At 38.9% G+C, this 18274-nt stretch overlaps 1 protein-coding gene across 14 annotated transcripts in view; it reads right to left on the bottom strand.

Moving 5' to 3' along the window:
• Positions 1-309: 309 nt before the first annotated feature.
• TFDP2 (transcription factor Dp-2) overlaps positions 310-18274 on the bottom strand; it is a 52911-nt gene continuing 34946 nt past the window's right edge. For all 14 annotated transcript variants that reach the window (XM_050712437.1, XM_050712438.1, XM_035545146.2 and 11 more), the window contains 3 exons: positions 14900-15066; positions 8659-8764; positions 310-7793 (listed from right to left, as the gene is read on the bottom strand). In XM_050712437.1, coding sequence (XP_050568394.1) covers positions 7610-7793; positions 8659-8764; positions 14900-15066 — 457 coding nt within the window. In that variant the 3' untranslated portion in view covers positions 310-7609. The remainder of the gene's footprint in view (positions 7794-8658; positions 8765-14899; positions 15067-18274) is intronic.

Here is an 18274-nt window from a genome sequence, read left to right as displayed (position 1 = left end):
TGCATATTTCAATTAGATGTTTCTGAGGCCTTCATTGAGGTTTAGATTGGGTATACTTCTTGATCAGATAGGGACAATATTATTCCTGGACATCTTGTAAGGTATTTTGTCAAAATGTAACAACTTCAGAAGTCTGGCATCTTGTCCTGGGCAATGGCAGGGGAAGTTGCTCAGAGTGGTGAAGTATCCAACGAGTCTGCAAGTGCGAGATTTTTTGTATTATTTTCAAAATGTCAAGTGATGCAGTGGTTCTTGGAGATTAAACCATAACGTGGGGGATGTCTTTTTTTTTTTTTTTTTTTCAGTGAAGAACATGTTCTGTCAACATCAACCTTGAGCAATGTTTTTTTCCACATTTTTAAAAACAAGCCCAACCTTGTTGCCTTGAAATTCTTTTATTCAGTTCCTATACAGTTCAGCTTTACTTTCCTGTTCACAAACAGCCGAATGATGTTTCTCTCCAGCCTGTATATACTTTTCACTTCAGGCAGACATTGCTCCCTACCCCTACTTTGCAATGTACAATTCCCACTTGCAGCATTTTCAGTAAACATGGGATCAGTTGAGTATACAGAAATAGCTTCTTCTGTAAAATTTCCATTAAAAAAATAGTAAGTTTTTATTTACAAAGTGTTTGCTACTACAAAGTAATATTTCCTATTGGTTCAAATATACTATTTGCTAATGCCAGGGTTCCTATTAGGAAAGTAAAACTTTGTATATGCATTTTTCTTTAGGTCTTTGTCAGTGTCTATAGCATGTGTACTACTACCACTTTTTTTTCTTTCACTGCTCCTCGCCACACACAACGTGGTAGTGGAAAGTAACGCTATTTGATCAGGAAAAAAAATCAGGATAGCTTAATAGCAGTCTTTCTGCAAAAATACAAGTTTCATTTATAATTTAAAGGTATTTGGAAAGAAAGAAAACCATGGAGAATTCAAAAATCTACAGCAAATTGTTGTACAGAACAAGGACCCTTTCCCATCGCGTGTGGCAGTGGCTCCCTGCAGGCAGCGGGTCCACACGGTGCCAGCAGAGGGGCTGCCTGCGCGCCGTGCCCTGCCGCTGCCTGGGCCCGGAGAACCAGGGCAAACTCCTACCCGAGTTCTCCCAGGTTGGCTCACATAGGGTGAATTATTTCACAGTAGGTGTTTGTGAGATACAGTGGCACCATATTTGCATATGTTTCTCTACCAAAACTTCGCAACCTGAAGTATTTTTCATATGTACAACCTGGCTTTAGAGACGGGGGAGCATGAGAAACTTGCATGATGGATTTTTGGTCCAGCTGGTGTTTTACTAGGGAAACTTTGAGAGTCCCGCTTAATCCCTGCATTACAGCAGCCAAAGCTATTAATTGTTAAAGTTACGTTAGAAACCTAACAACCCCACCAAAACCTAAAGGTTGATTTTGTGGACCTTACCTTTTCTGGATAATGCCCTAATTTTGTGGCCCTACAGAACAATTACATGTGATCTTAAAAGTAAATTAGTCAAACCTAAGTTCTGCAGAAGGACTGATGTAGCGACCAAATTTAATAATAAATAAAAAAAGGCAATATAGCTCCATGGCAACACTCCAGTTGAAGTTCCAGCGTTAAGGGCTGTGGGTGGGTGGTGGTTCCCTTCCTCTCTGACTGCCTTGTCCTGTCAGCGTGCCACTGGTGCTACCTGCAAGGCACGAGAAGCTGAGCACCAGGGATTGCTCTGTTTCACTCAGCCTGGCTAAGGATAATGGGCTAAAAGCAGGTCACCGGGAAGGACTCGGTTTGTCTTGTAAAATTTTCCTTAATGTTGCATAGATGAATTTAATTTAAACCTACAGCTGGCTTGAAGTTGTACATAGCTGTGTCCTGCTATCCAGTGGTGATTATATAAGCCTGCAAAGGGTTAAGCATTTAAAAATGGCATTTAAAGTCCGAAGATGCAGTGGGTGCCACTTCCTATAGCCAATGCAGAGTGCTAAAGAGACGTACAAGCCTGTGCTCCTGGGAGACTCCTGTATCTGCTCTGAACTCTCCTGCCTCTCTTACAGCTATTTATCTGGCCCACATCAGCCTGCTTTTCCTACTGGAGAAAGAAAAAAATTAAGTTGCTCATTTGCACCATATTGTTCCTATGTGGGAGACTTTTCCCTGGGATTTGGATGGTTAGATCTCAGACACTTCTTCTGCCCAAATCTGAGCAGGGATTTTTGGTCTGCAGCTTGGGTAGCTGTCCTGAACTGCTGGGTGCTATCAAACAGGTAAAAGTAGGAAAAAAATATTATTGTTTTGGCTGACCTTTGGAGTAGGCCAGACAAGGGAGAAGTATTAAAGATGCAGAATGAACACACATTCTCTAACCAGCTGCAATAACCAGTCCCTTTAATTTGCTGCTGTTGTTATTAGGCTGTTTTTGGGATCATCCCCTCACCGAACTGCCAATGCCAGCTCGGTTAGGTATCCGTGCATTTTGCATCTGATTGAACAAGCCAGGAAATACTTGTAGGAGCAGCTCTACAGAGACTTGAAAGGGTGGTATCAGAGCAGAGGGAATGAACAACAGGTTCCTATGGTTGGTTGTGGGGATCTTTTTGGCAATATACCTGGGTCCAGAGCACGGTTGTGCACAGCCTCTTAAAAACACTTGCCAAACTAAAATCTGAGAGATAAATAGGAAAGGCAATCTGATTTGAGAATTCAGGTAAGTCTAAGGCATGACAGTTTCAAGAAGTTGCAGGGCGTCAGGCTTTAAGGGAACAACTGCTAGCAGAAAACGAAGTATTCAGAGCTGCTCACATGCTTGGAAGGGTAGGTGTGTGCTAACCAGCAATTACAAGTGTTTTGTTGGCATAGGTCAAAATGCATTGAGTGGTGTATTTTAAAAACCAATACGCAGACCAACTGTTCTCAGCCTCTTTGCAGCTGATCAGCAGAGCTGCAAGAGGCACGGCTTCCCAGTGGCTTCCCAGTGCTGTGGGTCGTGGTGTTCAGCTGCACAACGTGCCTGGCCTCGAGCGACGGAGCCACGGCACTCCTGTCTTCAACGTGAGCCAAGCTCCTAGGAAGCTGAATGGTGTTGCCCCGGAGTATGACTATTGCTAGAAGTTTTAAAATCAAAAATATGAGAAGCTCATACAGTCTCTTCCCAGCTTCATTGTACCTGGTTGTTTAAAATACGTATGTTCTGAAACTGAGATGCTCTTGCAGTGAAAATTAGGTGAATGGAAATACAAATGAGGTGGTCAGTCAGAAGATGACTACTGGTTTGTTTACTAAATAGTATAGCCTGTGGTTACTAGCTTTGTTTTTAATCAAATCCAAACCCCAAGTATCATTAGCTTATTAAAATTAAAGTCTTCTCTATAAAGTGCTTGGATATAATGCTCAGCTAACAAGAGACAGGTAATTATAAAAATGAGCATTGCCCAGTGCTTAGATTCAAATGTCATTTTGAAAAAAAAAGTTTCATCCATGCTCTAGATTTAAAAATGGTGGGTGTGGGCAGAAGAAAGAGCACAGAACACTTAAAACCTTAGCTGTTGAATTCTAAATTCAAGCATCATTTTTATGAATAAACATGAGCTGTTTGTTTTGTCCATTTGTTTTTAAAATATGATTAAAATTTGGTTATTAGGCCTGTTTACATCACGCTACTTGAGGCTGACTTGGTTGTTTGGCACAAATCCTTCTGTTGGAGTGGTGTATGCCCAGCACTTTCCAGCTGTTGAAAAGGATTAGGAGTATTTGGAAACTGTAGTTTAAAAAGCAGACATTAACTATAGCCTTAACCAAAATGGAAATATCTAAATTGTGGTGTGCGCTAGTTAAATTAAGTTAGTTAAAACCATGCCTTCAGTTGAACTGAAGTTATTTGCTTTAGCCTTTACTTATAGGCGTTAGATCAGGTGTGATCCCAATCCATGTAGGTGGATTGTTGCCATTAATTCCAGTGCTGAATTGAGAAGACAATGGCACAGTTCAATATAAATTTAAAAACCTAAATCCACAAACATTTTATCAGTTTTTCATGTAATGAAAAATGCTGTCTCCCGCTCAACTTTTTTTCACCTAGTTTGTGACGCTAGCAAGTTTAAGTCAAATTTAGATTTGTCAAGCACCATACAATAAGTCCAGAAATAAAGCTGTTTACTTAGGATATAGAATAGCATTTACAAACAGCATTATACTGCTTGCCTTCTGAATGTATAACCAAGAACTAGCATTCCAGGAGGCAGACAATGTCACTTATATAGAATGTATATGAAAACGCAAATGCTAACTCTGCCTTATGTGAGTTGCCATCCTGTGCCAGTTGCAGCATGTTTCCTACCAATGAATATATGGTGCAAGCCAGTAGAGGATGACGGTAACTCAATACAACACAGGAAAACCCATCTTGCTAATGACCACGTTATTCTGGAAAATACCTACTGCTGCCTTTCGGAGGAAACTTGCATGTTGAAGCAGCTAAGCACGACTACTGCCATGAGCTTAGCAGGAGCAGTGCGGTTGGTTAATATTCTTAATCTCCTTGTTGCTCATTAATTGCTCAGAGCTCAGTTCAGATGAACATCTGTATTGAGTGAGGTCCTGCATTTACCTGTTTGTTGCTTTTTTTGTTTTTTGAAATACGTCAATGAAGTTCAACAAGAATGATGGAAAGGCTTGCCTGAGGTCATACACGAGTGACTAAAGCTGGAGAAGGCTCAGAACTCTCCCAGTTCCCAGACCTTTGTGCAACCACAAGACCACAGTGCTGCAGTTGAACTTCATCCTCAGCTGTAACTTGGCACAAAGAATCCTAAGGAAAGAATTTCCTTTTGAAGTCTATTGTGTGTGTTCTAACTTGTTTAGTCCTTTGTATTCAACTAGTTCAGAAAAATAACCTCTAAAATCTTGGTTCAACTGTCTAAATAAATGTGCTCCTAGATTAAAAGAAAAAAAAGAAGTTGATAGCTTTGTTTGCCAGAAAGCAAGTAGCTGTGCAGTCTGCTGCTCTGAAAGACAGAGACATCAACAGGAGGAAGGTATTACTGAAGATCTTCCTCCTGCAAAGCAGAAAGCACAATGACTACTGATAAAATGCATTCTGTTTCTGGGCAAGAAGCCTTTTTTTGCCTACATCTTATAGTTCAAAGCTTCTCCTCTTAAGCAATTGTTTAGTGTGTTGATGGTGTGTTTTTGTTTTCTGAAGAAGTTAAGTGGGAAATGTGAAGGAAGTGTAGGGTTACTTTTGCCCATAATGTAATAGGGGGTGAACAATAATTACTTTGGAAAATGCTCCCCTCTTTAGCGTGCATTAGGATGTCCTGTGTATATTGGGTATCTTCGATCTGCCCTCTCCAATGAAAGCTGACAGGACAACTTTCCAAAAAAAAAAAAAAAAAAAAAAAAAAAAAAGTATTTTAAAGAATAAAAGCAGTAATCTTTTTAAATGAAATGCCATTAATGAAACTAGTAATTCCCTAATTATATGCCTGGAGTTTCTGTTACCTTCTCTCCCTCCTCTTATTTCACAAGTTTGTCAAGTACATTGACTCTCTCAGAATATTATTTTGCATTAGTAAAGCTTTTCTTCATCTAGAGGTAGTGCTACAGATTTGGTTGAAGTGAGGTGGTGTAAATCCCTCAGTCTGCTGCTGCCTGTGCACCATGTGCATAACACAGCCTAACAGTCCTGCCTAGATGGGGAATAACATGGTAGGCCTTTGAAATTTTCTTTTTTTTTTTTTTTTTTTTTTTTTGCATCTGCAAAACTTTGTGTAAGCTAGATCGCTCTACTTGCTTGAAGAAGAGCTATGCCTTAAAAATGGTGATGCCCTAACTCTACAAGAGATGCAGGAGTTTGAATTATCTGACAAGCGTCTATGTGGATGCCGTAATTTTTAATACAGACCTGCACGTTTACTTGTGCACTCCACACGGTTTTGCCTGTCCTGTGTGTCATGTGCTAACAGCTGCAGGACAGCCAGGCAGCTCTTTAGCTGACGCCTCAGTTTCTCTTCCTACCTTAGTGCTTTTGGATCATGTTGGCTTGAATGCCGATGTGTCTGTAAGAGATCAGGTGGACGTACCCCACGCTGGGCTGGAGCAATGGTCAGAGCAGCTGAGGGGTACGCTTTGCTGACCTCGCTCAAGCAAATGTGGTTTTCTGAGCTGCCTGATCTCTGACTAGATAGCAGAGCCAGTGTCATTGAGCTCTGACAGCTAATATAAGGGTCAACTACTTACATACAGTATAAAAAACAAAAAGAAGTAACACTATTTTTATCTGGCTTTACTTCATAGAAGTAGTTCACTTCAAGACTAGTTAAAATACTGGATGTTAGGACACCATGAGAACTCTACATCCACAGCGTGTTTTGCTGTCATTCAAAGGTTTTTTTTATAGGTTTTTGTGATTGGATGTGATGTTAAATACAGACCATGGAGCCACCTGTTCTAATTTAACAGTTCAAATGGAATTCACTTTGTGTAACTTTAGCCACAAAGTACTTTAAGTAGTTGTTCAATATTGATGTTTTTCAAAGGCGCATCAAGGTGCTCACAGTGGAAGTTAATTAAAAGCAAATTAGTCTGTCATAATCCAAGCTGACTAGAATGCAAAACATTAAATTACATGCTGTCAAAATTTTAATTTTTTTCCTCAGATTCTGAACTTTTTGTTACGTGAACAACCCACCTTGAATTTGAAAGTACTGCCTGAGATCCTTAACATAGAGGCCTCTTTTTTTTTTTCCCTTTGTTAATACATGTGCTATAAAATCAGATGGATTATAAAGTTAGAACAGTAAAGGAGAAGCTATATGGGATACACTGCAATCTAGAAATAAAACTTTTCCACTTTTTTTCCTTGAAAAAAGCTGGTGCAGAGAATACTGCTATTTTAATCCTGACTGCTTAATAATGGCTAATAATCATCACTTATTTATAATAAATTAGGTCTGCAGTATAAATGAACATATGAACCTTTGAAAAGAGACATACTAATGTTACTTGAAGAGTATCTAAAATGGATTTAACTATTTCAAGATTCATTTAATCACCTGCAATTTATATTACTTTAAGAATCTTCTATACAGCAAGTTGAACAGAAAAAAGCAAACATTCTAACAGCCCCTTCTCCCTACAACAATTTTCATACAAGAGTTTTAAATAGCTATTTTAGTGTGTTCGTGTGCGTGCTCTCTCTCTTCCCCTCTTTTTTTCTTTAAAGGTAACACAGCCAAAAGACAATGTGAGAATCGGCATGTGTTCTCTTCCCCTTATCTTTACCTCTTTCCCTTATCTTTACCAGATGGAGAGGAAAGAGGCTTGAGACAGAAAGTCCCAAAATGAAAAATATGATCATGACGTTTTCTTTGCCAGATCTCCAGGGACTTTGTTCTTTTCCTTGGTTATAGTTGATTAAAAAAAACACTTTGCTCTGTGTCTGTATGTTGCTCTGTTCAGCTACAAAAAAGTTTTCAATTTCAGCTTTGGGTGAATTTGTTTTGAAGCTTCTGTTTTGCTTCACTGAACACAGTGCAAACCAAGGCAAGAGACTTAAGTAAAATCCAAACAGGAGCTCCCATTAAGGATACGTATGAGCAGCATTTTGTGTATTCCATTTTCTACTGTCTTTATTCTGGGGAGGAAGAGTCGTCATCTTCATCCTCTTCATCCTCATCATTGAATGAGCATGGAGTTTCTCCCCGTGATTCAGAGTAGCGTGATGCTGCGCTGCTGGACTGCTGACTGCTCGGGGCAAGAAGCTGCCCAGTTGCTAAGGCCACTTCAGCATCCAGACACAACCCTGGATTCTCACTAGCAAAACAACAGAAATGTTGGAGTTGAGAGGATTTCTCAAAAAGCTTTAAACTTTCTTTTTGACCCCAGCTTTTCCTTTAGGGAAAGAAATTATAACAAGAAAGAAACATCCAAAAGCTTTACGTCAAACAAAGCTAATAGGAAAATTGTTAAAATATTGGAAAGTAGCAAAATATTGGAAAGTAGCATAAAAAAGATTATTGTCTGGCTTTTTTTTTCCTAACCAACTAACGGTAGAATTGCTCGATTTGAAGAAAGCTTAAACAGTAAATCTGTAAGTTTTGTCAGTACACAGACATGTATGCAAAGTGAGTTGGAGCTATTAAATGCCATGAAGAATGTGTTCCAGAATAATCCTCTCCTCCATTTTTTAAGGAACAGGCAACCTCCAAGCAAAGTGTGATTAAGTTTTTTTTTTTTTTTTTAATTATGTTTAGACTCTGTGGATTAAACTTCTTCCATGAGAACTTAAGCAATAGTGCATTTGGACACCAAACGTTCTATTATACTCTTCAGAAGTATTATCAGGCTTTTTTTCACATGTAATTACCTACGTGTAGTCCCTGTCCAGACAGGAATTTATGGTTAATCAGAAAAACTGTTTCTATAAGGGCTTGGAAGTGATTCTGTTCCTTTGGAACATAGATATAAAATAACTATTGTGTTCAGAATTGAAAGCATGGAGATTTAACCTTTCAAATATAATTAACAAGCAAGGAAAAGTAAGAGACATTCACAATCAAAAGTTAAGCTGAACAGAAAACTTCTTGCTTCCTGATGTAAATGGTATGAAATAGTGAGGTTATTGAAAGTACCACAAGTGTCTTTCACTAGCCTTAAATGAAAAAATGTTCTGATTTACCTTGATTTAGAATCAGAAGTGCCTCCTGCTACATCTAAATGTGAAATTGCTTGTGCTGAATTTGAAAGTAATCCTTGGTTCATCCATGAAAATCCAGCAGACATATCTAGAAGAAAGCATAGCTGTATTCATTATAGCTACTTAAAATTTTTCTTCCTTTTACAGTATTACACATTGCATTGTTTGCAGTTGGGATTCCTTAGTTTAGTTTAGAAGAGAAGGTACCAGTAGCATAGGTTGTTTTTATACTGTAGAGGTGTCCTGTCTAATGGAGGTGAAATAGATAGCTGTTCCCTGGTGCTTGTGGGTGTGCTCAAGCCTTGCAACTCCTTTGCACTCAGAACTGGGGTTGTGTGTGAAACTTCTCACTTTGAGGACAATACACACTGCAGGTGACCCTAGCTCGTAGCTGTGTGCAGTAACAAGTGTCTGAAATGGGGTTTTGGAGTCCTTTAGGGAAATTACTGTTACTGATTGAATCTACGAAGTGTCCCAACAGCTGCAAATGCCTTTGCTGTTGGGTTTGGTGACGGCATGGCTGGAGCTGTGGTCAGCAGGAGTGCAGCTTACAGGAGTGAAACCACCAGGGCACTCTGTGTTTCAGATGTGTGTTCGATGGCCAAAGACAGCTCTGTCTGGGTGGGCTGGCTGTAGTGTGGCCTCCTAATCCACTTCCACACTGACCAGGCGTGGCCCTCAGCCAGGCTGCAGGGAAGGCCTTGTCCCAGCAAGGGGAAAGAGAGCTCTTCCTGCAACGCATGTGTGATGTGTAAGTCGCACAGGGAGAGGAAATTCTAGGAATAAAATAAGGCCGAATTCCTTGAGTTAATTTGTTAGAAGTGCTTTGAGGGACATAATTGGGTTCCTTATGACCCTTACGGTACTTGTTTCCAAATGCCCTAACAACCAATGCCTGTCAGCTGGTTCCAGTTGTGCACGTTTCTGCCAGGAGAATCAGAAAAACAAGTCCTTCAGCCAAACTACATTGACATTGCTGTTGTTTTTCATTTGTTTCCTAGATAATTTTTTTCTGCAGACCTACCCAAATTCCATCTCAACACAAAGTTAAAATCAAAATAAAGTTATCAGGACTGCCTAGTTTTTTTATGGTGCCTGACTGTAAGCTCAGCAGGCTGCATTGAACCAGCAGTTAACAATCCGTACTGTTCTTGTGTGTGCTTAACCAAACCTCTGTTCTGTAGGGCACAATGGCAGTTAAGCAGGATTGTACTATTATGGTATTTAGAATTGTTTTATTACAGATAAAAGGAATTGCTAAATGTGTTTGTTACATACATTTTTCTCATTTGTGTTACTGTGTTCGTCTTAAGCTTTGGTCCTGAGATTTGACAGAGCCCTGCTTAGCACAGGGGCAGTTTGAAGCAGGTTGGCTGTTCCCCCTGCAGCCACACGAACTGGCTCGCCATCCCTTGGGAGCCATGGACTCCCTTGTTTTATGCTGTGCAGACTTGAAGAAGTAAGGTATTTTAAATGGCATTACAAAGCAAAGGATAGCAAGCTTGACAGTTGAGCAAAGGGTCTTTGGAACAAGACAGAAAACACCAGTTAAGTGGTGGCATTAGGGTGGGCTGTGAGGCCTGAATAGATGAGAATGGTTGATTAGGGACACAGCTGGATGATCTTCATTAAGATTGACCTAAATGCAGGTTTAGTTTTACATGGAACATGTTCTGACAGTCTCCTCCTGTGCTTGCAGGAGGTGGCCAAACCATTTGGAATGACAGCGTTGTATTTAGACTAATAAAGTAGATTAGAGAGGTATCACAGAGTTGTTTCCTCTTCTTTTGAAGGGGGTGTACCTGTGTGTACATGCTTAATATTCCAGAAGAGTAACAAGTCACTGCTAGTTATCTTGTGTTCTATTAACATTTTGGGATAAGTGCTAGCTTTTCCTTTTGAAGAGCAGGGTGGAAGAAAGTATGGATTTCACACAATAAGGCAGAAAGAAGGTTCATGGATGATACATATCCCTGCCTTGTACTTTTATTGCCTCGTGTTTCTAATTCTTTTTTCCAGTTGGGAAAAAGAGGAGAAGTGTGTAAGAGGCCATTCCCTGTCTGCAGGGGACTGCCAAAATAAAAGTATGCCTATGATTAGAAGTCTTACTATGTCTAGTAGCATAGTTAAATTCCTAATAGCTTCATGTATGAACCAGGGAAATTAGCTTGGGAGAACTGTCCCAAGGCATGTACTTGCAGGAGATATATCTGGTAGAAATTGATACTTCACAGGAGAAGGCTCTGAAGAAATACCTTCAGCACCTTTTAGTAGGTAATGCACAAGTAGAAAGTGCTGTGTAGGATTGTTGTTGGTAGCTGAACAAGCTCATTCATTTAATGGGCACTCTCATCGCTTCCATTCCATCTCCAGCCCATTTTCCTTATTATGCTTGTAGATTGCAAAACACTTCTTCATGCAGGGGAACATAAAGAAATGTTTTAATACAGAGGTCCTAAATTGCACTGCTTTCTCTGCCTGCTGCCTTTGCAGCAATACACAAGTGGGATGCTGTTACCACAACTATTAGTGCCTCAATTTTTATTTCCTGATGTCATCTGTAGTCTCATTTGTAAGAGCGAGGACTCAATGACAGAAGACAGGACTTAGTTTTGCACTAACTGCATGTAGTGTGTGTGGCTTAAATAGCACAGGAGGTTACTTTGGATATACTTCTACAAGAGTTTATGCTTGCCTCAATTAGTGACGTGTATCTGTTCATCCACCACTCTCATTTTGTTCTTTACACTTGGACTGTTCTGGTCCAAGCCCTTGGATAGCTAGTTCTACATGCTAAGGTGTCAGAAATTCCTCTGCCAAATAACAACCCTGCAGTTTAGTACCCTGAATTAGCTCATGAAGAGATCAGAGGAAAGTAATTGAGTCAGAATAAAGAAATGGACAGGAATGTATAATTAGGATTGAGACCCTGGGATGCCATCTTAAGCTGCTGAAAGTGTATTAAAAGCTACATCTCTCTTTCCCTAGTAAGAAGCTGGCAAGTACTGTGGTTGTAAGGTGTTCTGTTGCATGGCTACCGCTTGCCCTGGATTACCTGCATAGCTAAAGCAACACTGCAGTGTTAACTTCTCCCATAAGGTACGCTTGAAGTGCTCTATCCCCTACTTTTGCTCCCTTCTAGGAAACAAGTAAAAGTAAGGTCCAATCATGTTTGCATCACTGGCAAACAACAGAGTAACATAAAAATGTGTTATAAAGATGGCTTAAGATGTATGGATTATCTTTCTCTATGGTGTTAATAGGCCTCAGCTTCTGCTGATTTCTATGGCAGACACCTGAGGATAAACTGATGTAGTTCTTAAAATACATATTTAAAAAAAACAAACAAACCTTTTTTGGTTAAAAAAAACATCATGAAATCTATGGAAAACCTAGGAAACTACTTGCTACTTTTAGCAAGTGAAGACACTTAAAGGCTACACCATATAATCCTGAAAAGAAAATACACTACTAAGATTTTGATGCATGGGATATCAGTCCAGCAGTTCTGAGCTGATTATCTGGATGCTTAATGCAACAAGAAGGTAAGAAGTTACGTTGTTTTTTTAACACTGAGATGGGCCAATTGTTGTTAATTTAACATTTCTTGTATTGAACTGTTTGAGACTTGGTTCTTCTGACTTACTGACTTACCTAGTGGGACACGTTAGAGCAGGACAGCAGCAGTTTAGTTCATGGAGTCACCTACTGTAGGAACACTGGAATCTTGACTGTAATAAATGTACTCAGTGAATATGTAAGAGACAGTGGTTTGCTTTTCTTGTTTAGTAGTAGTTGAAGCTTATGTACACAAGCGTGCCATCATGAGAGCTTTGGAAGTAGGCATGAATCCTAGAAACCAGTGCTTTCCCTTACATTTCACCCCTCCTGCAGTGGAGGAAAAAATGTCTAAAGCTTGCTGAGGTTAAAATGGGAAGTTATGCTTAACTGAACATATGCAATCAGGCAAATTCTTTTTTCAGTTCTTTTTTCAAGTATTGTGCAAAACTTTTAAATGTTTCCCTTATTTGTCGGCTACATTAGAAACCTTTACTATGCAATTCATACCGTGAACTGTAGATTTATGTTGTGTAATTAAGGTGCAAGCAACAGATGGAAGAAAGACATACATATGTTCTTTGAAAGAAATATACATATCCTAGTAACAACACTTCTGGACTAATTCTTTCAGAGGTTGAAGCAGCTGAATGTAAACCATGTCTAAAAAGTACATTACCTGCCTCAATGCATTTTAAGTAAAAATACAGATCAACTAAAATTCTAGATAGGTTTCTGGCTGCTGATCTGCTACTAGGGAAACAGCTCTCGTCACAACTTCCTTTAAGAATATGCAATCTTAAAATCTGTTTCTGCCATTTAATTTCTTTGAAACCAAGTCTTGTTTTTTCCTTGCACAGGGACGTTGTGGCTGTTTGCCTTTAATGCTTACAATTAAAAAACCCCACACCAGTACATTGGTGTGATTGAATTTTTTCAAAACAAACTAAGATGACCCACTAATCACTCATTTAGACACGTGGTTTTATTGTTTAATCTCTAAAAGCTGTTTTTATACAGTAAAGAGTGCAATGAAACATATCTCTTGCAAATTTAAAGTAACCCTATTCTCTGAAGATAAATTAATGCAGTATTAAAATTAAATAGAAAATTTTATTTTGCTCTTCAATACATGGGAGCAATTAAGAAAGTCAAAGACTTTAACACTATTAAAAGATGTGGTTCTGTTTCTTTTCTCTACTTTGACATTGGTGGTAATTCATGTGATAAATAACTTTTAGTTGAATGGACTTGCAAGGAGCAAGGCAAGACTAGGACAATGGGACCAGAATAAAAAAGTTTTGATTAATATAAGCACATTTGAGGTAGTTTGAAATGTTAAGCAATGTAAAATGTACTATTTTTAGTGAATGCAACTGAATTTTGATTTATATACAGCTATTTTTTGACATACCTCATATTTAAGGACCTTTCATTCATAATTCAGTAATATCAAGAAAACAAAAATGCATCTTTAGCTTCCTTGTTACTTAAGTTCAGTCCCTCTTAAATTACACACCAATTTTAGTACAAAGCCTGCATTTAAAAGATCCTGACGTGAACATTAGATGTTTCCAAGTGAAGGGAACTAACTTTAGTGAAGGTTAAGAAAGATGTGTGAAAGACAGTTTTATACTAATGTCATTTAAACAAGACCAACACCTAGTTGGTAGAGAAGTCAGGACAGAAGCTTTATTTCACCCCTTTCCTCAAAAATGACAGTCTGTATACAGTAATTCGTTGAGTAACATTTGCTTTACACATGAAGTGCCTCCAGAAACATGAAGCAAATGTTGGGCTAAGTTTAAAATTTAGGTACAGCAAGAAGAATGCAATCTGACAATAGCTAAGGGAAGTGATTACAAATTTAAGTAGCTCCAGTGATGCAACACTGAAGGAGATGCGGATTTGAGTCTGTTTAAGGTATGACCTGACCTAGCAATATTACTAAGGGAGGTGAAAACCTCTGCATGAGACACCTAACATGGGACTCTGGATTCTACTCTTCCCTTGCAGGGGCTCAGTTCTCAGGTGGCATGTGCTGTCTACATGTGTTATCCGAGTATCTCCGCTTTACACATTAAGTGGGAGTGTAGAAATGACTGGCCCTGACAGCAGCACAGACTCACCTCCAGTCCACGCATTTAAGAACGCACAGCACGCTGAGCACGTTGACACGGACAGAGATAAGGAGAATTCTTAGCAGCTTGCCTACCTCAGCAAAGTGTAAATGCAGCTGGTTCACATACAGACTATACTCAACCATTGCAAGATGCTCTTTTTCTTCCCTTTCCTATCCTTTTTCATCTTGGGAAGAGGTCTTTTCTTCCAGGTTGCTCCTCCGCACATGCACAGTTACTCAAAAGTAACATTAACCCATGGAAGAATTGTGTTCTTGCTGTCACTTTAGTTAGTTAAGAAATAATTTCTTCATAAGGTAGTTCACTCGGAAATTTGTTGTTATAAATTGTTATCAGTGTGAATTAAGTTTACAGGACAAGTATGATAAACCTTCCAAATGTAGCCGTAAAACAACTGTTTCCCTCTGGCTTACATCTAACTTCAAATGTCACACATCTATGCAGGTTAACAGCATTAAATTTGCGTCAGTTAACTGATGTTAGGAATCTGATCAGGAACAATTTAAAAGTGACAGCTAACTTACCTGTGATGTAGCCTTCTAAAGCTTTTGGCACCAGTGACTTTGCAGTTCTTAGGTCTTCAGCTGAGCATTTGCCTGCCTCAAGTCCAAAGGACATTCCCATTCTCTTCAGCACCTCACTGTCATCATGAATCTCGAAAGTGTTATCAAAATTAAAGAGGTATTCAAATCTGCATGTAAAAAGCCAAAGTGAGATGGTTTAGCAAAGAAGCATAGCTTTGCTGTTTTTGCCCTTTTTTGGGGGTGGGGTGGGGTGGGTTTGTTCTGAGTGAGGTAAATGGCAAGTCTTCATTATCCGTAAAGGGTCCTTACAAAAAAAGTGCTGCAAATGATTTTTCTCTTCTGCTTCTGTGACTGGCAAGCCTACAACGTTTAAAATAGTGCTTTGCCAATTAAAATGACTTTACCATTACAGGAAAAAAAGGCTAAAATTTTCTACCTTGTTAAACAGATTCAAAGGGGAATAGGCCGGTCTTAATAAACATGAACCTTCATTTGTACTAAATCCAGTACTTTTAAAAGTCACCTGCAGCCCTGTCACTGAAGTATTTTGTTTTTACTTCTTTTATATTTAACTTTCTGTTCTAATCTGCAACACTCCTCCTGTGAACTGACCTATTTACCTTGGTATAACTTTGCTTTTTGGATGCATTTGGATGAAGCTAGCAGAGCAGGCTGTTTGAGGTCTTGTATATTCAAAGCCTAATGGTTCTGCTACAGGATTCTCAAAACGTTTTTCATTGCATATACAAGCAGAAATAGTAACGTAAACTTAAGAAAGCGTTAACAATAGCAGGGGCATCTAGACTAGCCTTATACTATAATCACAGGCTATTAAAAGCCTGGACAGCACCAGCCCAATGATTACAATAGAAGGCTTGTTCCCAGTAACTCATTTTTTGCTGCCAAATCTTCACCTCTGGAAAAAACAGTCTATCCATGAGATATGAGCTTTAAAAGATAACTCCACTGGTGGGTCAGTTATTTGCCCAAACTCTTTTGTAATCTATGGATTTTCTTGATTGTACTTTGTGCCTTACACAATCAAACAAACCTGATCCAGTAAGTTTGGAAAAGTCTTTTGTGCCTACACACAGAAATCGCACCTATAAATGTATGTGCTTTGCTCTAGGTGTAGCTGACCTAGTTACAGATGTCACTTCTTTTGTGACTCATACGGTATTACTTGAATAACCTATATTGCTTATGCAGCTGTACTTATTTAAGCATAACCTCATCGAAAGAGAAAATAAGATGTGTCACTATACCTTTAATTGGTACAGTTATTTTCCTGCTGTCTGGACTGCTGCAGCTGAAGTCATGCAGCTATGTTTAAACAAACAGGATGGGAGACCAGTGTCATAGTGAACTGGCAGGCTGTATACTAACTAATAACTGAATTCAGCTTTTATGGCCCAGTACTAAGTATTTATTAATAGCTCTGCATTTTTCCTCCCGTGTGTTGTGGCCAAATACTGGCTATGAGGAAGGAGTGGAATGCAACACACTAACAGTAATACTTCTCCAGTATCATTTCTAGCATCCTGCGGCCTCTGATGCAAGATCTCTACACACGTTCTGCCTTTGCCATAAATAGCTATTTGACAATTTTCTTTCAGTGACTTAATATGAACCCTTTTTGAACTTATATAAACGTCTGGCATGTGCATCATCAAATGCTATGATCTGCACAGACAGACTGTTACAAAACCACTTATATTCTTTTTGTCTAAAACTTGTCACCTGGTAACTTCTCTTAATGGCTCCTAATTTTAACTTTGAAAAGCAACTGTGAACAGCTATTCTCTGTGCACATTCCCCAGGTCAGCCATGATTTTATAGACATCTGTGAATCCACTGCTCTGTCTTCTCTAGGCCAAAGAGTCCATCTGTTCCTTCTGTGAAAGCCTGTTCTTAGCTTCATTCACTCTTGCTGCCCTCCTGTGTCTCTCTCCTGGTTCTGCTACACTTTTTTCCAAGAACAGGACAGCAGATAATATTCTAGATATAAAAGCACTATACACATCAGGTTTACACTGTAAAACTCTTTAACTCTTTTAACTCTTTTTCCTAATAATTATTAACATTGTTTTGTCCATTATTGAGAAATCAACTTTTGTTCTCGCAGAATGACCTACTGAACTGCCAACTTACTATTCAGTGCTAAAAGCTGGGTCCAGAGGCCAGTACTGTGAATGAAAAGTTTGGGTACATTTCCTGTCCCTCTCCCTTGGTAAGTGTAAATTTGATTAACAATAAATTTCATCTGCCATTGTGTAATCTACATGTTGGCATCTGTTTATGCCATCTACTATTCTAGTTGTTCAGTCAACATCCATTTTTATTTCCTTGGATAACTACTGCCAGCTAACTTCTCATCTCACTTTTATGGAAGTATTTACGCAACCCAGCAGCATTTCACTGTTGTTCCCCTTCATTAAAACAGCCAATAATTTTGTTTCCTTTTCTTGCCTAGCATTCAGCCTGTTATTAAATTAATGAATGAATCTTTTCTTTTATTCCCAGTCACTTATTCTGTTTAAGGCCTGCTATGGAGTGGCCTTGTGAGCTCAGCCGAATTACTCTGTTCCATGCTCAGTGAGACAGGAAAACTAACACGGATCAGGTGACATCACACTACCCGGTCTGTGTATGACCTATCTAAATCTTTGTAACATCTACTAATTAGTCTGATTATTGATCAGTTTAACAAAAAAAGAAAAAAACCAATGGTGTCATATTTGCTACCTTCTGTTCTTTTGGTACTAAAGTGAGTTCAGTGTTAGTGTTATGCTTCCCACTTAAGCTTCGTTACAGTGCTTGGGTGAACACCGTCTGCTCCTGCCGATTTGATACTATTCTCACGGCACTACTTTACCAACTTTGGGATAAATCCCCTGCCAGATCTCTGATGTCCAGATATACTTACAGAAAGTTTTAACATGAAAAATACCCTTAAACTCCAGCCTCTGGAGGTAACTAAGTTACACAGAGGAGGGGCTTTTAGTTATTGTGGTTTTTTTTATTTGCTTGTTTTCACCTCACTTGTAGTGAGGCTTTATTTCCTCTGTCTATTCCCTTATACAGCTTGGTTATATAAACTGAAATATCAATAGCTTAGATAATTTTGGCATGCTCATTTTTAGTAGTAGTGTTTTTTTACAGTTTGAGATTGTAGGGAACATTTTGCACTTCTCTAGACACCAAAAGTCAGTTTCATTTCTGACAACTTTAAAGCAGTGGTTCTGAAGTTCCAGTATGAAATTGTTCAACTTACTAATGACTTAAAACCTAAATACAGAGCACTGTTTAAAAAAATGTGGTAAGAACTGTACTATGTATCTATAAAATAAGGGTATAGTTAAGCTAAAGCACTAC

Source organism: Cygnus atratus, chromosome 9 (genome assembly GCF_013377495.2).
Source record: "Cygnus atratus isolate AKBS03 ecotype Queensland, Australia chromosome 9, CAtr_DNAZoo_HiC_assembly, whole genome shotgun sequence".
Lineage (NCBI taxonomy): Eukaryota > Metazoa > Chordata > Aves > Anseriformes > Anatidae > Cygnus > Cygnus atratus.
This window is presented reverse-complemented; position numbering and strand designations above follow the sequence as displayed.